Consider the following 24,410-nt stretch of genomic DNA (forward strand, 5'->3'; position numbering starts at 1 on the left):
CTAGTAGTATATCAATGATTCATACTGATACAATATACTTGAAAAACTTACATATTAGAAGTAGTATAATCATATTATAAGTAACTGAAATAGATAAAGGATATTTTGAGATATATTTGAGATACATTTCTTATGTAATTTCTTTATATTTATGTTATTCTTACTCTCTATCTTGTTAGACTTAACTATTTTACCACATTTTTCTTAGATCTTATTCTTTTTTGTCCGGTGGTTGTTTATCCAGTACAGATCTTGCAATCGATTTTTAACTAACTTCCCGACTAGCTAGACATTTGAAACTTTTAGAATATATCAGAACACGATGCCAATGCATTCTTTTAATACTTTTAACCATCTTTAAGTAAAATTGAATTCATTTTCAGTTACTTCTGTTTTGTATAGAAAGTTATTTCATAAAAATCCGTAAAAAGTAAAAGACTATTATTGGTTGCTAAGGAGGTGGTTCTAGCACCTAAATTATTAATATATACGTGCGTTACCATAGAAATCAAAATGAAATGTCAAAATGACATTTCAGTATTCTATATTTGTTTGTTTGTTTGTTTTTTTATTTACTTCATATCAAGTACAAGTTTGAGCATATTAAGCATAATAATTCAAAAGAAAATTTAAAAACGTTGTATATAAAAAGTTCTTTTTATCTTGTAATTATTTTGTATTGCATTTAACTTTCCACTTATTATTAAGAAATGTGTATTATATATTATTTCAGTAGCTATTCCAAAGGTTATGCACACCTGTGTTGTACTACCCGTCAACTCCTTCCTGTACGAACAAAATCGTGCGTTTACACAAAAACAATCGTTTAGTGATTCAGACGACATTTATTACAGAGTGGCAAATTTAATTAGAAATTTCTAAAGCAATATTTTACAAATCCATTGTTTCCCGACCAATATTAATATCAATATTAAATTATAATATTGTTTATTATCATCACTGATAATAATCATTTTATTGTTTTAATAGTATTAATATCGAAAATAATTGATTTCACACCCATACTGTCCTAAATTAAACAACCCTTACTCCAGATTAGGTGATTAGGAGATTAATGGCTCGAAAGTTTTAAATAATAGAATATGTTAATATTTCTGCAAATAGTTGATTGATGGTAACATTTTTTTTATTATATTTAAAATAAAACACAATATTACAGAGTGCCTTTTTTTAATCGTATCTGATCTTATAGTCCAGGATCCCATAGACCTTTCGTATACATAATAAGCGGAACGCATTCTGACAATTGGAATAGGTTCTAGGGGTCACAAAGATAATATATAATGTCGATGTAGCCAGGCGACATTATCATGTAGTTATAAGAAATCGGCTTTGACATATATATCATTGTGCAAATGTGTAAGTTGTGTTTATAAAAACTGTGATCATGATACTTAAAGCAGTTTGAACACTTGACTTGTTGTTCCTTTTTTTTAATAAATGTGTATTTAGTGTGGTTAGTGGTTATCGTTATTTCATTTATTCACCTACCTATATATGCAACCTACACTGTTTCTGGATTAACCATAATACTAAAACTAATGTCATATGCATAGATATAGTGAAGAAACCAATCTGGGTGATTATATACAAAAATACTACTAAATAAAATAATTTAAGCCAAAGAGGATCCTAAGAATCGATAATTTTGAACACATTGCACTACCCGCTATTTTTATTTTTTCAAACGGGACGAACCGTTCTACGACCATGCCGATGGCATGGTACAATTATTGCATGTTCAATCAATCCCTGATTCGATCTTGGTTTTATTAAAGAACTCAGAACAATTTTTGGTGGGTTATAAGAAAAAAAATTAAAACCTCAATAAAAAAAAAATTACCACTAATATCGCCTGGCAACATCGATGTTATATATCTTTGTGACCCCTAGAAACTTTCTAATAGTCAGAAAGCGTTCCGCATATTATTTATACGAAAAGTCCATGGGATCCTGCACTATTAAGAAGATTATATGGGTCTCCACAGAGAGGATGTTGTATTAACTGATAAAATTTAATTCACATAATTTACACCGTATAATGCTTAGGAGAGGTTTTTTATAGGTTAACACTTATTACCTGCTCTATCGGAAGAAATGCGAGAATACAATTCGAACAAACTTAGAAACAAGTTATTAATTTTTACTTACACGCAACATTTATAGTCCTGGTATCTTCCATGATGCCTCCAGGAAACCAAGGGTTAGTGGCTCTGCAGGTTAGACCTTTGCCATCATCAGATGCGGCCAGTACTAAGGTAACAATACTTGAAGTGGTGTTGCCAGTGGTTTTCACCTATAGAAAAAATATTACAATGATGAAATTATTACAATTATGTACTATTTCTATTTTTGTATCTCTTTTGTGTATGTGTTCTTTAATATGTAATATAAAAAAGAAGGATTTTTAGTTACCTAAATAGTCGTCATGATGTCACAATCATCATATTATTGTGACTCTACACTCTACAAAATTATAATAGGTATTTTTTGTCTATTCATCTTCCTAATATAAATGTATGCGAAAGAAAAATGGAGATAAGACTGAACATTGAAAAATGAGTTGAATATAATATGCATTATGGCTAAATATGCATAAAGGATAAAGATGACAAGTTGAATCAACACCTTTGAATTAGATATTTCTCCACAAAAATATTCACACAAAAAATTGTCTTTCTTTTAAGTATATTATCTTTTATACGTTTCACCCTTTTCTTGTCGCATACAGAATTATTGATATATTATATTTTAAAATATGTCAAAATTAATATTGGATCTTTATAAATAGGTACTATTAAAAGAGAGATTCTTGAATCCGAACACGCTTTTTGAGAATTGATTGATAGCCATTTGATACATCGCCATTTAGGTAATGAATTGAAACACAAAATATAAAAAAAACATTGAAAATGTCTATCAATCGAAATAAAATGTTATGTGTTATGTTTTAAATCCGACATTAATTCCAACGCAGTTTGCCCATGTGATAATGCTTACTGACACCCAATATAGACATTATTATAGGAAAGGACTCCTTTACTTTCGGCTGTATGGATATTATCGGTGGCTCTATCCGACTGATTTTCTCTTAGGGATGCTTACATACTGTAGCTTAAAATTTAGAAGGGATCTTTATTTAGCTACATATTTTTTCAGACTTATACGCGGCGTAAATATAAACTCTGCCATTCTTGATGGTGTTGGCTTGTGTGTCTCTGATAATTACCTTAGGAATCGAGGGCATCCGTTGTTTGTTCTCCCACGGTGCAGAACTAACCTGCCATTGGTAATACCAATTAGGAGGGCAATAACCATGTTTAATGAAATCGCTTCGGATATTGATATATTCCACTTACGTGAGGGTGAATTTAGATGGACGTTGTTTTTTAAATTCTTAAAATAGGGTCTGCTTAACTCATCCGGTGTAGTTCCTTGTACCTATATACTTAATATTTTTTGTATTTACACATTTATACTGTAGAATAACTTAATACTGATCTATCTCTTGTGTTATGTACATAAAACTGTTTTAATAATATTTCTTTGTTTCTAAATGTCATGTTGTGAACGTCTTAAACTTATAATTTGTAATGTCCACAATATGTAAAATAAATAAATTGAAATTGAAAAAAAAATTTAAAAAAATTTTAAAATTGAAACATTTTTCATTCAAATCAAAGATGGTAAAGAAAATCTTAATTTATAAAGATAGGGCTCAATGTGACTTGGTATCAAAAAATGGCACTTACAACAAACTGAAATTTATTTCAGCTTTATTATAATATAAACATCACAGAAGACTATATCCGGCAAATGAAGAATTTCTTCAACAACGTTTATTCTAATATAATACTAAAAGATGAACGCTCATCGTTTTATAATAATAACTTCCATAAACACAAAAAAACATTAAAATTTCAAAGAAAGTTCAATATTATTCTTCTTGATAAGTTTCAGTGTACCTATCTACCGGGTTTTTTCTCAGATGCTCCTTTTTTATTGATATTAATTGAAGATTATTCAAGCATAATTATCTAGTTAGTTTTCAAACGAAATTTTAAAAAGTTTCATAATATCTATTGAAAAAATCTTGACAGGAGTGTTTGAAACTAAAAATTTTGTTCTCTGACTTTATGTACCCAATTATTAATTTACGCGTACCTAACCTTTCTAGTTTTTTTAATTTGATTAAAGATTGGTTTAGTGTAGGTTTTTAATGGATGTCTATAATTATTAAGAAGATAGAAAGAAATTGTAATTGAGATTATTGAGCCATCTGTTGAACGTACACTATTACAACGTTTCTCCAGAAATAAACTTTTGAGGGAGCACAGCAACCCCTAGGAAGCTACATCAAGAATAAAATATCAAGATTATATTTATAATTTCAAAACCATAAATGTTGTATAATTGTTAATAATTATTTTACATTATATTATAATATATTATCTTGATTTATCTATCTGTAACTCTACACTTACGACGGCTGCGCGACTTAAGCGTCGGCCTATAACGTCATGGGTCCCAGGTTCGAATCCTGGGTCAGGCAAGAATTGTTTTTCAATTTGTGTAGAGTCAGAGTATGGTCCTAATAGGTTGAGCAAGAAGTGGCTAACATCCTTTTCTTGTAAAAGCAAAAATCTGTTAATACAAAAACCTCCACTCCGTGGAGACCCATAATATAATCTTATTAAGATCAAATATGGTCGATATATATAATTCATAAGCTGTCTCTCTTGAACGCACGTAAAGTTGAATGCAAAAACAGTGATGGTCAATACCTAAATATTATTTAAATGAAATCCTATAACATAATATTAATATCTATTTGTAATCACATCCATATCTGTCAATAGGACCAATCCCAGAAGTATAATAATATAATATTGATTAGTATAGGATATTATAATGTAAATGAATAATTGGCGGTCCCAACAATTAATAGGCGGGGACTGAAAGCATACTTGAATCAAACGTTAAACACAGATAAGAAAAATCGCATATAGTAGGGAAGATACGTAAAACGTTTACAAGAAAAAAAAAAACAAATAGGTAGTATAAGAGAATACAAAAATAAAATTTTGTGAAGAGTCCTCTAACTATAACTTGTTCAAATTTCTTACCGTAACGGGGTGTGATCTTATAACCTCTCCATCCAAGAGCCACGAAAGTCTGGCGACTGGGTGAGAACCTATGGTCTCGCATCGGAAGGCGTGTGGTTTAGAAGCCGCCACCAGGTCACTTGGAGACACGATATGTACCATCAGCGGTTTTACTGTAATATAAAAAAAAACAATGAATTATTCACAACAATAAATTTAACTACTTTAATCGGTATATTTTCACTCGTCATTTCAATATGCACATTATTGCCCGCATTAATAGTTTTAAAACATTGATAACCCCTGTATCAAGTTAATGGGAAAAGGAACATCAATGTATAATATATTTTAATATAGGATTGCCAACCTGTCAGTTTATTGTAACCCCATACAGAGTAGAGGTTATCCGTGACGTCCCTAGATAAAATGCCGCCTCTAGGCAGCGCCAAAATGCCGCCCCATTTTTTATAAGTACAATATTTTTTATCATCCTTTCATGAATTCAATATCCAAGAAATGTGTAGTATGGATACATTACTAACAAAACATAATATATCACTAAATCTAATTTAAATGCCATCTCTTCAACAGACAGTATTCAGAATAGACAGAGTCCACGGTTTCAAATACATTTAAAAATACACCTGACAACTTTCAAAACACGCGAGTGACCGGCAAAAATATTTGGATAAATTAATTAGGTATCTAAGTATGTACCTACCTATAATTCGCAAATCTACAGGTGTCATTGCTGGTGATCAAGGACAACTGAAGTAAACTAGACATCGTTAACCCGTAAAAAATTACAGTCCTGTTAAACCTTCTATGTTAATTTATATATTTTATTTCAAAAACAGTCAGCTAAATTTTTTAATGGAAAGATATTTCTGTTATTACTAAGTTTTGGTACCTATTTATATATTATACCTAATGATTCTCCTCGATTTACCGCCCTTCGAGTAACTGCCGCCCCCAAGCGACGCTCAATCTGCCTACCCTCACGGGGCGTCACTGGAGGTTATATCTATTTATAATACCTAACACAGTGAATTGTTGATATGTATTTTTAATAACCCTATGAATGTGTACGCGTATGCAATTGTTCGGATAAGGTAGCTTATAATACAAAATATAAAGAGAGATAGAATTAAGTATACTATTTTATTGTAATAATTATTATAGAGCCATGGTAGTATGTTTATTGTGAATAAGAAACCACTGTATCTGAGAATGCGCCTAATAAAAATGCACGTCACTTGATACAGAAATGTAATACGGTTTGCATTCAATATGAATTAGGCGCTTCAACAAATAATAATTACGTAGTGACAACCAACAACATAATATTATTATTAAATCTGTAGTTTTTGGGGGAAAAGTATTTGAGTCAGTTCCTTTGCAGCTGAGATAATCACTTTTGAAATAAATCACAGTTTTCAAAATACTATTGCTTAGAAGTTAATTGCCGTATCTTTTTTAATCATCTTACATTATTTATGTACCTAATTAATTTTCTGATATTGTGTTATATTCACTGTTTTGAATAAGTATTTTTACTTTGAGTTAAACATGGTTTTCTCAATTTAACCTATTTCTACAAATTAAAATATCTGTTTAGTTTGCTTACGATTGACAAAATATACACAAAAAGAGCACAATAATTCTTTGGACACGTCAATAAAATCTTAATTATGTAAAAACGTAAACTTTTACCCTGCAACCTGCAACCATAGAAATTATATAATAATAATTCTTATACTGTTCTGATGAGCTTTATTATTGCTCTCATGGTAAATATACATAATGTATACTATTGTAAATAAATGATATAGTTTAAGCGTTTGCCATATCAATGTAAAAGTAACTTTAATAATAAAATGAAGTCTAATATATGCATATTGAGCCATATAACGTATAACCAAATACATAATTAGTTACCAACATAATAAACCCGAATATATTTAAGAAAGCTTGTTCAATGAAGTTGGAGCCCATGTCAAATTGTGATTATGAGGCCCAATAATAGTAGTGCATTTAGTAATAGAAGAGAAACAATCATAGACACCTACCCAAGCTTTGAGAAAATAGCATACCTACATAATATTATATTGTGAACTCACTGAGATACAAACTCGGACCGGACGAATAAAAGGCCAGCGGATTACGCACTGGACTAGAAGTGCTGCCCCTAGGGGCGGCAGGTTATTTGAAAGTGTGGTGAAGCCGGCTAGTATGGCGAAAAAGTATGGTGGGGCGGGCTGGTAATCAATTTGTGGCAAAATTTGAATATTAACATTATATTATATGGGTACATTATAATGACCAAAGTAAATCCTCTGTGATGCCCTGAATTTTATTTGAATTTCTGAATCTGAATTTATCGGCTATTGTTGGCCTGCTTCATCCAGCTGTATGAGAAAGCCGATTCCTTGCCCCTCTTTTAATTTAATACCTCTATGTGCTGCTCATATATGGGAGTAAAAAAAACTAACCAATGCTAATGATAAAATTTGTTAGTAAAAGAAGTCATATTGCACAGTCCAAGACGCTAACTGTGATTATCTCACTTCTACTACTGCATTAATGTAATTGGAAATTATAACCTGCTGGTGTGTTAAAAGTAATATAATGTATAATTAAGATAGAACCATCTTATATAAGTGTTTCAAAATAAGTTTATTATTTAATTATCGTAACCCATATAAATTACAAATAACAGTACGAAAGTAAGTAACCAAATCAAAACATCAAAACCATACTATCTGTATACATAATAATATATATTATATTATAATTATTCTTTGAATCAAATAAATTATCTTCAAATGCTATTTTTTGACTTCTCATAGTCTACAAGTAGGGGTGCCACATGTTCTGTCCACCAAATACGAATTGAAAATTGTCCTTTTGTCCAGACGTGGGTTCGAATCTGCACTCACGGCTTCAAGGATGGGCGCTTTACCAACTACGATGCCGTGGGTGCATAAACTTACTTACCCATAAAATTTAGTTTAATAACAGTGAAATGCTGTATTAAAAATAAAGTGAAATAATATTTTTCTTGAAATAAAATTAAGTTTTTTCTCGTTTTTTATCACTTAGGAAAATCTTCATCAAATTAATTCGTGTATCATTTATTTTCATAAAAATATAGTTTGGAGTAGAATTTTTAGCAAAAGGTGACTTATCATAAATCATCGGAGCGTAAATTTCATCCCTTGAAGTGAGCCAACCTGAAATCTACCCCATACCCACCCCACCCCTTTCCTCGGCTCGTCCGTCTACGAATTTCCCCTAATCAAACAAAAAAAGCAACTTTTTCTCGAGACAAAAAACATTAATTACAAGCAAAGCGACGGGAATTATGTAACGCAAGTTTTAGCAGCGCTGTTTAAACTGAGTAAGAAAAATATATTTTATAATTTTATTTTTATATCTTTAGGTTAACTATAACTAAGTATTTTGTTGTTAATATTTAAGGAGATTGAACTATTATTATAATAGAAAGAGCGTTTGATAGAGATACCTGAACGTTTTTAGTATGCTAAAATGGGTAACAATTAATAGTATAATCATTATTTTCAAGATTGGCAGTATTGAATGCAATTTTCTTTGATTATTTTTGACGTAACTGGGTAATGTTTTTCGTATCAGCTCAAGTGCTCGTGCCAATCAATTTTCCTTGAATGTTTATAATTGTGAATGTTAAAGGGTATTTAGTAATAGCCCGTTTACACGTGCATGGATTTGCTGGCAGCAGTACGTATTGTCGCGACAATAAAGACAAAATGCAATTAAAAATGTATTATTGTGCATGTTGCAAAACTGCATGCATGGATCAAAAAAGTTTGACGATTTCTGAATTGTCACCCGAAAACTTCAACTTACATGACGTATGCGCATGCGTAGTAAAACGATAGTGGTAAACATGCCGGCAAAGATACGAATTACACCTCGTAGTGCATTTTGATGCTTAGCCATTTTCACAGCCTGTTCAATGGCACCGTACAATGAGAACAACGCGTCTCGCTTAGGCCCGTTTCAGATGGGACACCGGTGTCGCGCTCGATATAATATAGAAGGTCTTTGTATTCGAATAAACGGGCTTTTGTATTATGTTTATGAACGCCCCAGAGCTAATGAGTCAACGCATAATTTCGCGTTATAAATTAGAACATAAAACTGGCTGCGGTAATAAAAACAAGTGTATCGGCGGCTTGAGAATGTAGCGGCCGACGGAAAAGTGTACCGGATACGCGTTGACTCATTAGCTCTGGAGCGTTCATAAACATAATACAAAGGCCCTTTTATTCGAATACAAATGCCTCCTATTATATACGAGCGCGACACCGGTGTCCCTTCTGAAACGGGCCTAACACTTGAAGAATGAGATTGGCGAAATAGTCAGCACTTTTGCGTGTAAACAGTTATCGCGATTGTTTAATTTATTCACTATTGGTGCGAGTGAATCCATGCACGTGTACAGACGCTATTATGAAAAGTTAGAATAACACAATCAAACTTTTGATATTAAACACTAATAAACTGGCGTATATTATCTATTTTAGTTTGATTGGCGTTGTCACAATATAGTAAAGATACTATTCATTTTTACAACGTTTTCTTAGCTCGTATTCTTATTTGTCCGGTGGTTCTTTGTCCAGTACAAATCTTGCAATCGATTTTTAACTAACTTCCCAAATAGCTAGACATTTAAAACTTTTAGAATATATCAGAACACGATCCCAATGCATTTTTTAATACTTTTAGCCGTTTTCAAGTAGAATTGAATTCATTTTCAGTTAATTCTGTTTTGTATGAAAAGTTATTTCGACACCATTATTGGTTGCTAGGGGTCTGGGGTTCTAGCAACAAAATTATTAATATATACGTGCGTTACTATGGAAATCAGTATGACATGTCAAGTACAATTTTTTTTTGATCGTTTAGTGGTTATGGTCCAACAGAATTTAAAAACGTTGTATATAAAAAAAAGTTGTGATTTTGATTTGATTGAGTGATTTTTTTAAATTTTAACATGTTTTGAGCGGTTATATAACAAGCCTAGGCCTGTGCGTCATCTCACCACTGTGCTGCGACAGAAAATTTATGACCTATTATTCATACATTCGAACGCAATAGACTAATAAATTAAAATATACCTATATTCAAGTGCTATCTCGTTCGCGCGCATTTAATGTCAATAGTTCACAGAACAGCAACTCACGATGATATCATCACAAGTTTTTTGGAATAAGTTTATTGGGCCACACATACTGAGTTTGGGTAGTTTCATCCGAAACTTGACTACACAAACTGGTGACAGTATTTCCAACTCACCACTAATCTGTACCCCGAGCCTCCAAACTCGCCACTGGTGCTTTTCTACATGACGATTATATTTATATATATATATTATAATATATAAAAGGTTCATCTTATCTTTTTAATCTAAATGATATCTACCTACGCAGAATTTGTAGAGTAAAGGATAGTAAATAAATATAATTTATGATTTACGCTGAGATTACGCTGCTCTTTGTCGCAAAACCGAACAAAATATGTACCTATATTTTTTCGCATTACCTTATAGCGAAATCACTGTGTTACACGTCTACCATGAATTATATGCTTATATATATATATATTGTATAATACGATATTTATATATAAGTACACAAAGTGGCGTTTAAATTAATTACCTTTTCAGCGAAACGCATTGCAGCACACCTCCGCGTTAGTTTTTAAATACAATAAAAAGTTGACTTTCTCGGCAGTCCAATCTGGGACAGCACCACGGGGTGAGAAAGCAAAGAAGTGGAGGGAAGGGGTGGATTCATCCCTTTCGCCGAAGTTTCCTGATTAGTCAGAGATAGCGGAGTGCCTCCATTAGACGTTCTTTATTAACTCCAGGATCCAGGCTTGCTCCGCGTTTAATTGAGTTGAAAGTTGTTATCATAATACAAAAAAACGGAAGCCGGAAGTGTGTTGCTCAAATTCAAGAACCACTGTTACAATTTATTCTTCTTAAAAATGTTAAATTTCTTATAGTTTCTTATCAAACAATTACTTTCAATTATTCGTATTGTGATCAATACTTTATAATTATTATCAATCACAAGGATTTCAAGTTACACTTATTTTTTTAAAATTAATATTTAAAAACTTTAAAACAAAGTCAAAAATCTTTTCAATTCGTTAGAGAAAACTTAGAAAACCCAATGTTAATAACAAACATGATCACAAAATATTAAGCGTGGAAGGATTCAATCAGTTACTTTGAAATCAAACATTTTTCAAAACGACTAAAAATGGAAACCTGATGTATTTTCAGTAAAATATAATATGCAAGATGATAATTATTAATATTGACCTAAATGCTCAGACATCCAGAACAGGTACAACGGTGCGAAATTCTTTTTTATAATAAAAATAAATCTACGTACCTACCTGCACTATTAAAAATTAAAAATATTTGTTTTTGTAGTAAGTAAGTAAAGTTTTAACGTATTACATTTTAAGTCCCTAATGCATGGTGGTAAATATAAACTGCTTTTATTCAAATATGACTGTATAGACACACCATGGCCCCTTACATCTTGAAGCGGACCCACCTACCCATCGCTAGGGTTAAAGGCAGTGGGATGCTTTACAGAATAGTTTTCTAAATGCTATTTCATGTAAAATTAAAGGTGTTCAAGTATTTTATTACAACGTTTTTATAAGGTCGTATTCTTATTTGTCCAGTGGTTGTTTATCAGGTAAAAATCTTGCAATCGATTTTTAACTAACTTCCCAACTAGCTGGACATTTGAAACTTTTAGAATATTTCAGAACACGATGCCAATGCATCCTTCTAATACTTTTAGCCATCTTTAAGCAGAATTGAATTCATTTTCAGTTACTTCTGTTTTGTATGTAAAGTTATTTCAAAATCCGTAAAAAGTAAAATACTATTATTGGTTGCTAAGGAGGTGGTTCTAGCAACTAAATTATTAATATATACGTGCGTTACTATGGAAATCAAAATGAACTGTCAAAATGACATTTCAGTATTCTATATGTGTTTGTTTGTTTGTTTATTTGTTTTTTATTTACTTCATATCAAGTACAAGTTTGAGCATATTGATATTCAACAGAAAATTTAAAAACGTTGTATATAAAAAGTTCTTTTTATCTTGTAATTATTAAGTGATTTTTTTGTATTGTCGAATAAGTCCACTTCAATTATGGAGTTGTCGAATATCCACAAATAATAATCAAAAATCGCATCACACAACTTCATAGATTTTTTTCCCATTAGAGCCAATTTGTGATGTGTATTTATCGCACTTATCAGGTCGACCCGTCACGCCAAGCTCCCCCAGAGACCTGACCCCAGTCTAGAGCCCTGTCAGTCCCCCCTTGTAGGGACCATGAAACACACTATATTAAATGTTATTTAAATTATGTTTCCTGTATCACATGTATATTACATACAAATGAATATTTTTTTATTATAACTATAAATAACCATGCATTTGAAGGTTAATATTTTACAACTTAGCTAGTAGGTGGATAGGCACATCGATTTGTATTTGATGATAATGGCGAATTTACAACACACTTAATTATTTACATAAATTGAAAATAATTGTATAATTAATTACATACCTATATACCTGAGTTATAGAATGTTCTCGGTTGTCAGTTTCCTGGAAATTGGTAATGAAAATTGTGGGTTTTTTTTGCTCGGATTTTCTGTCACATTTTTCCAACCGGAAATGCTGCCTTCTTGCCATTAAAGCAAGTGGAATGGGGCGAATGAAATGTGTTTTGTTTGGGTTTAATTGACGATGAATAATTACTCTTTATTTTTGGACAAATGAAAAAAATACGGGATTTTTAAGCATGAACCTTTTCACTTGGCAATATTAAAAATTGAATTTTCGACGCTTTACAGTACCTAGTAACTATATTTATATAAAATACATTTTTGTATTCAAAATTAATGTATTGGCTCTATTATATTCATTTCTTTTATCAATAGGCGGCATAAAGAGATATTTTTTTATATATATTTTCATTTTAATATGTATTTAGTTTAAAATACATCATTGTCTCAAGAAAAAAATGGGCTCAACTCAACATCATTAGTACAAGTATTTTCTTCGAGTTGAGCTTCGATATTATTCCTACATACGAATTCAATATATTCAAAGACTTTAAAATGTACAGTTATAAATAATTTTTATTGTCTTTAAATGACCCATGTAGTACAACATCCCCCTTTAAGAATGACTCAAAAGAGCAAACGAAATATATCCGAAATTTAAAGGAGTACACTCATTCGGTGGATCTACCTTAGTTGAATAAGCGGCATCCGTTTCTCTTAAAACCAAATCGATGGTCTAACCCTGACACCTCGTATCTGACATTCAATATGTTTGACAGGGCGAGTTAAAATGTTATAAAACTATTGAATGAAACGAAATGAAAACAAATAATTACAAGATAAAAAGAACTTTTTATATACAACGTTTTTAAATTTTCTGTTGAATCATATAAACTTGACGTGACTAGCTTAAACGATAAAAAAAATTGTATTTGATAGAAATACTGAATAATGAAATGTCATTTCATATTGATTTCCATAGTAACGCACGTATATATTATTTAATAATTGAGTTGCTAGGACCCCCTAGCAACCAATAATGGTATCGAAATAACTTTTCATACAAAACAGAATCAACTCAAAATGAATTCAATTCTACTTAAAGATGGCTAAAAGTATTTCAAAAAATGCATTGGCATCGTGTTCTGGTATATTCTAAAGGTTTCAAATGTCTAGCTAGTCGGCAAGTTAGTTAAAAATCGATTGCAAGATTTGTACCGGACAAACAGCCACCGGACAAATAAGAATACGACCTAAGAAAAACGTTGTAAAATACGCTCAATGCAAAATAATAATTTATTTAATTTTTTAGTGAAACTGTATTTTTTTTTAATTTTGATTACCTGATTTTTAAACATTTTAATTCCCCCTAAGATCTTTGAAACTCTGTTAGGAAACCTATTTTTAAGGCGGCTAAGATTCATATTATAGAGACAATTAAAAAACTAATCCTATTTTATTCAGCTATCCGTATTATTTTTTTAATCCCATATCAATTGGGCACGACTTTCGGCTCTCCTATACAATCAACGCTCAGCGCCGGTAATTTTACCAACATACGAATTTGCAATGCTAAGGGGGGACATGCTCAGCGTCAGTCAAAATGGAGCTTTTGCCCATTTTTTAAATAATAAAATGCCTAATTCTTGTCAAATTTGGGAACACAGATATTATCAATAAAATTTTTTATCGTAAATATTTCACTATAATAATGTCGACATAAATTATACTAATGGTTTTGTAAATGCGTTTAAAAATTAATAAATGTAAAAAATCTTAACACCACCGCACATCCGTGTACTGAAATATGACTATATTCTAAAACATTAAAGCGAGAGGTTTAAAAGAATACTGTTTTATGTAATAAAAATACTTTATGAAGTCGTCAAATGTTTAAAATAAATATAAAGGGTAATAAGGCTTCAAAATTATATAAATTGATTATCTACAACGTTTAAGGAAAGTCCAGGATCATGCTTTGAAAATGCAATAAAAGCTCCATTTTGATATACGCTGAGCATGTCCGCTCATTAATGTTTGAATGTATTTGTTCGAAAGCTGCAGATGCAGAGAACTTACGTTAATTTAAAAAAAATACTAGTTCTTAATATCAGATGCCAACATTTAAAAAGATCTATAACCACCACTCTGTGTAATGTAAATCAACATCTGCCACTATGCCTCACGATATATTGTACTATTCATTAGATATCATACGGACATTATATTAGTGGTTCACAAGCATAGTGAACCAAGTCCATTCTGGCTATTTTTGAGTAAGCTAGGTTCAAACCTAAAGGTATTAAATTAAAAGAGGGGCAAAGAATCGGCTTTCTCATACAGCTGAATGAAGCAGGCCAACAATAGCCGATAACTGACGAAAAATAGCGACGCGATAAAAAAAAATTCAGGGCATCACAGAGGATTTACTTTGTTCATTATAACGTACCCATATAATATAATGTTAACGTTCATATTTTGCCACAAATTGATTACCAGCCCGCCCCACCATACTTTTTCGCCATACTAGCCTGATTCGCCATACTTTCATATAACCTGCCGCCCCTAGGTTCAAACATAATTTTTGAGTATTTCTTATTCTGTAATGGTATGATTTCCCTTACACGATAACTTTAATAACACTTCAGAATTGCAATTACACCATTATACATTTAGAAATACTCAAATATTATGTTTGAACCTAGCTTACCCAAAAATAACCAGAATGAACTTGGTTCACTATGCTTGTGGAACACTCATATTCCAAATACAACCTCTAGTCCTAAGATCCAACACCTGTCCTCAAGCCCGATACAAACACAGTGAAAATCGTCTGATGCTCAGATTTTCGCATAGTGCACCCACAGTGCGATGGCCGTCCCAATAGTAAACTTTCGAAAGCCCGCAATTTCCCGGCAAAGTAAATGCAAACTTGCTCACCGGAGCGGTCGCACAGTGCGCATTTTCCGGTGCATTCTGTTTGTCTTTGTCCACCTCCTGGTCAAACTATGGGGTTGTCCGGTCGGTCGGAAGCTCGCAGCTGACCAAAAACCCTGACTCACTTTTGACTGATTCACGTCTCAACACGGATGGGCACTTCTCAAGCAGGGCTGACACAAAGGGCTTTAAAATCCTCCCATTTTATCGCAATAATGTATCAGAAAGAGTGCGAATTTCCATTGTTTTTAGTTGGCTTTACTTTCTTAATAATATTATGTATTATGTAGGATCTATATACGAAATGTAAAACATGTATGCTAAATGTATCATACTCGGCATCTCGACCATGTCCGATCCTAATAGGATCATATGGGCCTCCACAGATTGGAGGTTTTTATTAACAGATTTTGTTCTTACGAGAAATGGATGTCAGCCACTTGCTCAACCTATTAGGTCCATACTATGACTCATACACAAATTGAAACACAATATGTGTACTTGTCAGACCCATGACTACAGACCCTGCGACGTTATTGGCCGACGTTTAAGCCCGGCGCCCATCGTGGGTGTACATATGTGGGTATACGAAATGAATAACAATATGTATGCCACATATATCAACTATCTAACGGTAAAAAACAAAACAAAGAAGTCAGTATTATGTAAAATTAAACATACGCATATTTGATACTTTAGCAAAAGAATAACATTTAATGAGGCTATTGGTTTCAAAGTCAGTAAAATCTATAGTAATTATTTTGATATTTTTCCTAATTTCCAAGTTGGTACCTTGAAACTACCAAACCCTACTCCATGCATAGTAAAATAGTATTAAACGGGGGTGAATTGAAAAGTTGGCTATATTCATCAGCTTCTATTTTTTTATATTTTAAGACTAACCTAACTTTAAACATGATTTTTATTAAATGTAATAACGTTAAAGAGATTTTATTACGCTTTTTCTAGTTATTTACTAATTTTCAAACATAAAAATATGTTATACCTATATTATTATTGACGGTTTTATGCAAAAATATTAAAATGGCGGAATATGGAGATTACTGACTTTGAAAAATTATTTGTAAAATAGATAAATCATTTATCTTTTTCTTTTATTGCAATCTCGGACATAAATATTATCAATCCCGTTATTTCAGGAATAATATATCAAACTTTTGAATGAATTATTCAATATTCAATATCAAGAATTCATGTTCATTTTATTTAGTTATCTGTATTATTTGTTTCAAATTAATATATCTTTAACTAATATTTTTATTACGATTTTATATATTTCTCATTTATAACTAGAAGAATAAATAATTATTTTTGTTAAGATGCAATCACAATTTAAAAAAAAAAAACAATTAATTGAGTCAATTTTTCTAATTTAGTTTCCAAACCTGCAATATTATGAAAGAGTTATTGTATGATGAAGCTTTTATAATACTGTGATTTCACATCCCTTATTGTAAGCACTTGTTCGGGGGTAGGTTTTGATGCTTAGCTCATTACTCACCTTTGAGTTACAAGCGCAAATAAGCTCGGCAAACACACCTTGCCAATAATTTTACAGACCGCATTACCAACTTGCTACCAACTTCACTTGTGTGGGTGCTGTACCCAATCTACACATTTTCAACCGCATAGTATAATATCTTACTATCCAAATAAGTTCATTCTTATTGATATGGGTACATAATATAACATTATATAATTTAGAAAAACGCTAACTGAGAGAGTATATCACAACCAATAGAAAAAACTTTTTTGAAAAAAGTAAGCCAACCGGTCGGGAATCGAACCCGATATCTACAACGGGTAAACGCCCCAAACACGTCGCATTCAACCATTATGCTACGGTAAGACATACTAATAACGACAAATATTTTAGCTATTGGTTATTAAATACCTACCACTCAGCCGCCGGTTGGCTTACTTTTTTCAAAAAAGTTTTTTCTATTGGTTGTGATATACTCTATCAGTTAGCGTTTTTCTAAATTATATAATGTTCAATAATCAGAATGATATATTTTTAAATCTTGTGAATTATTCGTTTGAATAAAAGAAATAGTTCATTACATAATATAATTTTTATTTTATAAACTCCATCAGCTGTTTACATAGGGTTACATAGGGCCCGTACAACCCGTTACATAGGGCCCTTATTTAAAAAAACATAATATGAGAAAGAGTAGATAAGCTCGGATATATTTGAACATACATAATTCTGAAAACACTTCTGAGAAAGTATATTATAACCAATATAAAAAATCTTTTTGAAAAACCCCGCAGGAATTTAACCTGCATCTCTCGGGTATCGCGCCCATGCACATAGTCTACCATGCTAAAGGATTTATACTCAATTGTGACAAATTATAACTTATGGCTTTTAATATTCACTGAAGCGCTTTCTAAATTGAGCTACTATTGGCGATCGGCTTTTGTATTTTAAATCAAAGTAGGTAGGTATTACCTAGTTTAATTATTACTAAATGACGTATTATACATTTAATATATATTATTATGTATAATTTATTTTGTATTCTAATCTCAGTTGACTCTCGATTTATCTGGGTCGTTTTCATTGGACCAACGATTATCCGTGGTAAAAAAATAAAAAAAAATCTTATAATAAAATTAGTGAAAATACCGTTTACTTGGTAGAATTTCAATTAATGATATTATACTATCAATGATATTTAATTACACATTTATTAGTCAACATTACGGTTGTAAAACCATATAAATACTAGTTTAGATAACGGTGTTACAACCAAAATAGCTATCGACAATTAAACTAAAGTTGTGAAATGTACTGCTATCCAAAATTTTACTATGTAGACAAAAATACTTCTTTTGAACCTGATAATTTAATTGTCCTCGTGATTCTGATATAAATTTGCTAAGTGATCGACTATTATTATTAGATTTTTTTAATCACCATTTTGCTTTTAAGCACAGCCTCTACAGAATGAAGCTAAACATATAGTAAACTTTTAAAAAACGGTATATTTTTCTAGTAGGTACCTATACAAAAAAACAGTACTTACAATAAACTTGTAACTGGACCTCCTTCGCCACAGGCGGCAACTGGTCTGACACCTTGGCTCTGCATTGGAGCCTGGCCGCATACAGCTTCCTGGTGACAGTTCCAATGAAGAGTTGGCTGGTTACAGTACCTGTTGGGCTGGTCGTGTCGTCAATGCTCTCCAGCATTGAGGTGTTGTGCCACCAGGTTACTTCCGGAGGCGGGCGACCTATATTTTATACAAGTTTAACAAATATTGTAAATGAAGAATATATTCCTTACATAAAATGACTAAGGTCTCAATAAATCTACAATATGTAAAAATTAAACAATACACTATAACTCCTAATATAAGTATTCAAAAACTCTTACACGTGGACTGTTTTTCGTTATTTTTGAAATATCATTATTTTTTATTATAAATATCGTATAAATGAGGTACTTATTTTTGTCATAATAACTAAAGGCTCATCTTAATGAAAATGCTCCGCCAACGAGAGACACCAAGCGGAAAAATACGACGATTGCGATTTGAGACAATTTACATTAATTTTAAAGTCAATATGAATCTAAGAGTACAAGAAAAATATTTGTTTTGTATTTGATGTCAAAGATACACAACATACTTTTCGTCTTATGTTATGGTTAAATATGTTTTAAATGCAAATACTTAAATTGAAATCCATTTTGTTTATATCGAATCTATTTCCAGTAGGTACATATAGGCATAATATTAAAACTCGATTTGATACAAATTAAAAGAATTTCAAGTTTTACACATTTTATTTTTTTATCTATATTTTTTTAAATTAACATAAATACAGACATCAAAACTATGCATAAAGAAAACGTTATAAACTTAATTTTAATGCTAACCTTACAATAATAAATTAAATACTATCTTTATCTGCTATATCATAACATAAACAATCAACAAATGAATACATAAATAAGTATATTATAATGTTTTTTTTTCACAACCAAAAAACTATATTCATTCAACACTGCAAAAAAATCTAGCACAATTTCATAATCCGTTCTGACCAATTCCGTATTCTTGAGAACGGAATAATTAGGATGGGATAATAATCCCGAATATCTGATGATTTGAGAATTATGCCCGATCTTATCCCTAAAAGATACTGTCTGGTTTATCTTTTCTATTTTAAAAATATTTGAGAATAATTATCGTGTAATAAAAAGGATATATTAGTATACATACCTCCAGTAACTTGACACGATAAGTAGAGATCGTACTCTTCTCTGAATGGTCCAGCAACGCCCGCGATCTCTCTTCCTTGTCCATCGAAAATTCTTGGCTCATTTGGCGACACTGGAAAAAATAAAATAAAATATATAATAATTATTTCGCGTTATCGACTCATGAGCTCACTGCGGATCTCGGCACAGTCAAAACGCATACGTTAATAAGTTAACATCTTACCAATATTATAATCAACACAAATAAAAAGATAAAGAATAAGTATTCACTCGATGACCATACAGACGACTCCTACAACAGTGACCTCGGCGTGGGTGAATAATTAAAATAGTGCCTGAATAGTATCTTCAAAAGTAACCTCCCACTGTGTATTAAGCGTTAAGTGTTCAATCAATGTGTGTAACAAACGCTCACTTGTGCGTTTGAAATATGGCCTCATAATGTAATAGAAATCAAAAAATTGCAAGTACTGCAACGTGGCATAGAAAAACGCATGTTGGGCATAACGCGGAAGGACCACAAAATAAATGAATTAACAATGAAGCACATAAGAGTACGCGATGTAGGTAATTAATAGATGTCGTTAAGAAGATAAAATGGACGAGATATGTCACTTGGCGGGTAGACAACCGCTGGACAATTATTAATGCTGTCATGTACGACTATAGTGGTACCCAAGGGACACAAATAGCCACAAGGATGCCCTAAACACACCCACAATGGCCGAGCAGTTATGCGTCAAGCTTAATAATGTTGTGGGTCTCAGGTTCGAATTTCGGGTCTGGAAAAATTTTAAATATTGTTTTTCAAGGTGTGTTTGAATCTTAAGTATGGACCTAATAGGTTAAACAAGTGAATAACATCCATGTATAAAATCAAAAATCAGTTAAGAAACTTCGTGAGGCACTCCAGGTCTACTTACAAAGGATTGTAGCGAATTAAAAAAATGTTTAATGGATGTAAATAGCAGCACTAACTAAGAACCGAGAAGAGTAGAGGAAGCTAAAGAGGCCTTCACTCAGCAGTGGGTAGATCCCGGCTGATGATGATGATAATGATTGGGTGGCCAGTTTAGTAGCCGGTATCAAATTCGAAAATATGTTACCGTAATGGAAGCAATACTATTTCAAAATTACCGTCGAGGAACATTTTGTAATACATAATCCTTGGGTTTTGAATTTTACGTAAATAACGTCATGAAGCTCATTTTTAACTAAAGCTATTAATATTATCGACCAAAGGTACTTGATGGAATTTGACTTTAAATTCTAACAGATTTAAATTTTGTACTGAGTATTCCATTTGAGTCGATTTTTCGGGTCGCAAAAACAGTACAAAACTTAAATCCTTTAAAATTTAAAGGTTTTTAGTAAACCAAAGATAACTGCCTATACTCTTGTGGGTCCCGAGTTCGAATCCAAGGTCTGGCAACAAAAAAACATTTTTTTTTCAATGTGTGTTTGGGCCAAGAGTGTGAACCTATTAGGTTGAGTAATTGGCTAACATACATTTCTCGTAAAAACAAAAATCTGTTAATATAACCTCCATCCTGTAGGTAGATCTTCTTAAGGTCGGACATGGATTTAAAGATATAATTAAACAGTTTGTCTTACCGAGTATTGACAGATTCACTTTCTGGTTCCTAGTTGGTGAATCCATAAAATCCACTCTACATCTGAAGACTCCTTCGTCCATCAGGCTGACGCCTTTAACAGCCAGGTGAGCACTTTCCGGTCGGGACTCTTCAAGGACGAAGTGCGTCCGACTTCCAAGATCGTCAGTCATCGCCCAATGGACTAGGGGGCCGTTTCGGAAGTCCAAACTGTCAACAAAGAAATTGAATATGTAATTAATATGTGAACACATTAATTATTAACAAAAATAATTTACAGTTATTTTTTTAAACGTTGCATTAAAAGACACAGGACCATTACTGACATAATCAAATGAAATTTATTTACGCAATAACATGGTGAATATTCGGGTTACATGTAAGTTGTACGTATGCAGTTCATCGAGGGATACTTATTCGTGCGCCGCAGTACGTGAAATATGAGTTCGTATAACATTTTATCAAATGGCTAGTTCTTCGTTGAACATTTCACCGTGGAATACATTTGAACGTATCTTACAAAATGCGGCGATAGTTTGCAAATAGTACTGTTCTAATTAGATTAACCCTAACCTAACCTAACCTAACATAGTAAATACATCTCATAAAATTTGCCACATGTTGTAGCATACGTACAAATATACTCCACGGTGAAATGTTCAACGAATAACTCGTCATTTGATTAAATGTTACATGAACTCATGTTTCACATACTGAGGTGCACGAATAAGTGTACTGCGGTGAACTTTTTACGTACAAATTTTCGGATATGGACTATTACTCGTACTGACATACTCAAATGAAATCTGTCTACGCAATAAAATGGTGAATATTCGCACATACATTTTTTATACAAAATCTACTGCTCAGTACAACATATTACAATAGAGAGAGTATATTGAATACCTACAACTTGGTAGTTATTATTTATTTTTCTATATTCACAGTATATTATTATGTGCTCGTAATTCTTATATAGAATATAAAAATAGTCGTTCAACAAACGCATAAAATAAAATAATAATATTCTGGCAATCAATTTTTTTTGAGACAGTAAAGTATATAAAGTAGGTACTTACTGTTGACAGTTCAGTAAATTTTGCAAATCTTGGAAAATGTCGACAATCGCGCAGTAAAATTAACGCTCTGCATAGCCAAATAAAATCTTGGGATTACCATTTTACAGAAATTGAAAACATTTTTCAAACTAAAATTAATTTCAAAATAAATAATATGTTATACCATCCGCAGAGTCATATTATTTTTTATTACAACGTTTTTATTAGGTCGTATTCTTATTTGTCCGGTGGTTGTTTGTCCGGTACAAATCAGCTATAATAATATACAGCTAGACATTTAAAACTTTAAGAATATATCAGAACACGATGCTAATGCATTTTTTTAATACTTTTAGCGATTTTTAAGTAGAATTAAATTCATTTTCAATAAATTCTGTTTTGTATGAATATTATTTCGGAAGAAATCCGTAATCCAATCCACTATTATTGGCTGCTAGGGTCCTAACAACTAAATTATTAATATATACGTGCGTTACTATGGAAATCAATATGAGTGTCAAAATGACATTTTAGTATTATTTCTATCAAATACAATTTTTTTTGATCGTTTAGGCTAGTCAAGTAAAGTTTATATAATTTAAAGAAAATTTAAAAACGTTGTATATAAAAAGTTCTTTTTATCTTTTAATTATTGTTACTTATTCTTCAATCAATTATGTAGGTATATTAATAAATTCTATGTCATGAATATGGGTCATTGTGCATTTTTTTTTCATTATCTGTACCTAGGGACGGCATTGTATATGAAAGTATGGTGAAGCCGGCAAGTATGGTAAAAAAGTATGGTGAAACAGGTTGGTAATCAATTTGCGGCAAAATTTCCACGTTAACATTATATTATATGGGTGCGATATAAAGATCAAAGATAATCCTCCGTGATGCTCTGCATTTTTTTTTATCGCGTCGCCATTTCTCGTGAGTTATCGGCTGATGTCGGCATGTTTCATTGAGTTGTATGAAGAAGCCAAATCGTTGCCTATCTCTACTTTTAATACATCTATGATCTGTCTATCTACTGTCTGATGTGGGTCTTGACTGCCTTTCGAAGACATTTCTTAGCAGTGTTTTTACTTTTTACTATAAAATATTGTTTGCTTGCTACTCGTTTAACATAATACTATTAATTCAGACTAATAACTAACACTAGAATTTTACTGCGGGGTTTGTTTTATACGAAAGCAAAGTTTTGCTTTATTAATATATATATATATATATATATATATATATATAACTATGTTTTATATCACTTAACTGCGGCACTATTATACTTCATGGCCACGAACATTTTAAATTATATAATTGTGTAATATATTTTCTGATTATTATGATACTCGACAGCTCCATTATTAAAGTAGGTGTATTAAAAATCGCTAATAATTCACTCTATAAGTAACCTTAATTTGAACTAAAACACAATTTGAAAAACGTTAATTTAGTGTTTCACCAACGGTGGCCGCGCGGCTTAAGCGTTGGACTATAACGCCGTGAGTCTCAGGTTCAAATCCTGGGTCTGGCAAGTACACATATTGTTTTTCAATTTGTGTGTGAGTTAGGGTATGGACCTAACAGGTTGAGTAAATGGCTGACATGTATTTCTCGTAAAAACAAAATCTGTTAATACAAACCTCTACTCTGTGGAGGCCCATATGATCCTATCAGGATCGGACATGGTCGGGGGGGGGGACTATGAAGACTATAATAGAAGAATCTCTTACCGCTCACAATCTTAAAAATATTTATCTCATT

The 24,410-nt window shown here is 31.8% G+C and overlaps 1 protein-coding gene across 1 annotated transcript in view; it reads right to left on the reverse strand.

Moving 5' to 3' along the window:
* LOC147071150 (cell adhesion molecule DSCAM-like) overlaps positions 1–24,410 on the reverse strand; it is a 524,338-nt gene that overhangs the window by 162,115 nt on the left and 337,813 nt on the right. The window contains exons 4-8 of the mRNA XM_085948380.1: positions 21,587–21,795; positions 19,974–20,084; positions 18,774–18,980; positions 5,148–5,299; positions 2,173–2,317 (exon numbers count right to left, since the gene is read on the reverse strand). Coding sequence (XP_085804506.1) covers positions 2,173–2,317; positions 5,148–5,299; positions 18,774–18,980; positions 19,974–20,084; positions 21,587–21,795 — 824 coding nt within the window. The remainder of the gene's footprint in view (positions 1–2,172; positions 2,318–5,147; positions 5,300–18,773; positions 18,981–19,973; positions 20,085–21,586; positions 21,796–24,410) is intronic.

Source organism: Rhyacophila brunnea, unplaced genomic scaffold (assembly GCF_057557595.1).
Source record: "Rhyacophila brunnea isolate RB1 unplaced genomic scaffold, BYU_Rbru_1.0 scaffold_20, whole genome shotgun sequence".
Lineage (NCBI taxonomy): Eukaryota > Metazoa > Arthropoda > Insecta > Trichoptera > Rhyacophilidae > Rhyacophila > Rhyacophila brunnea.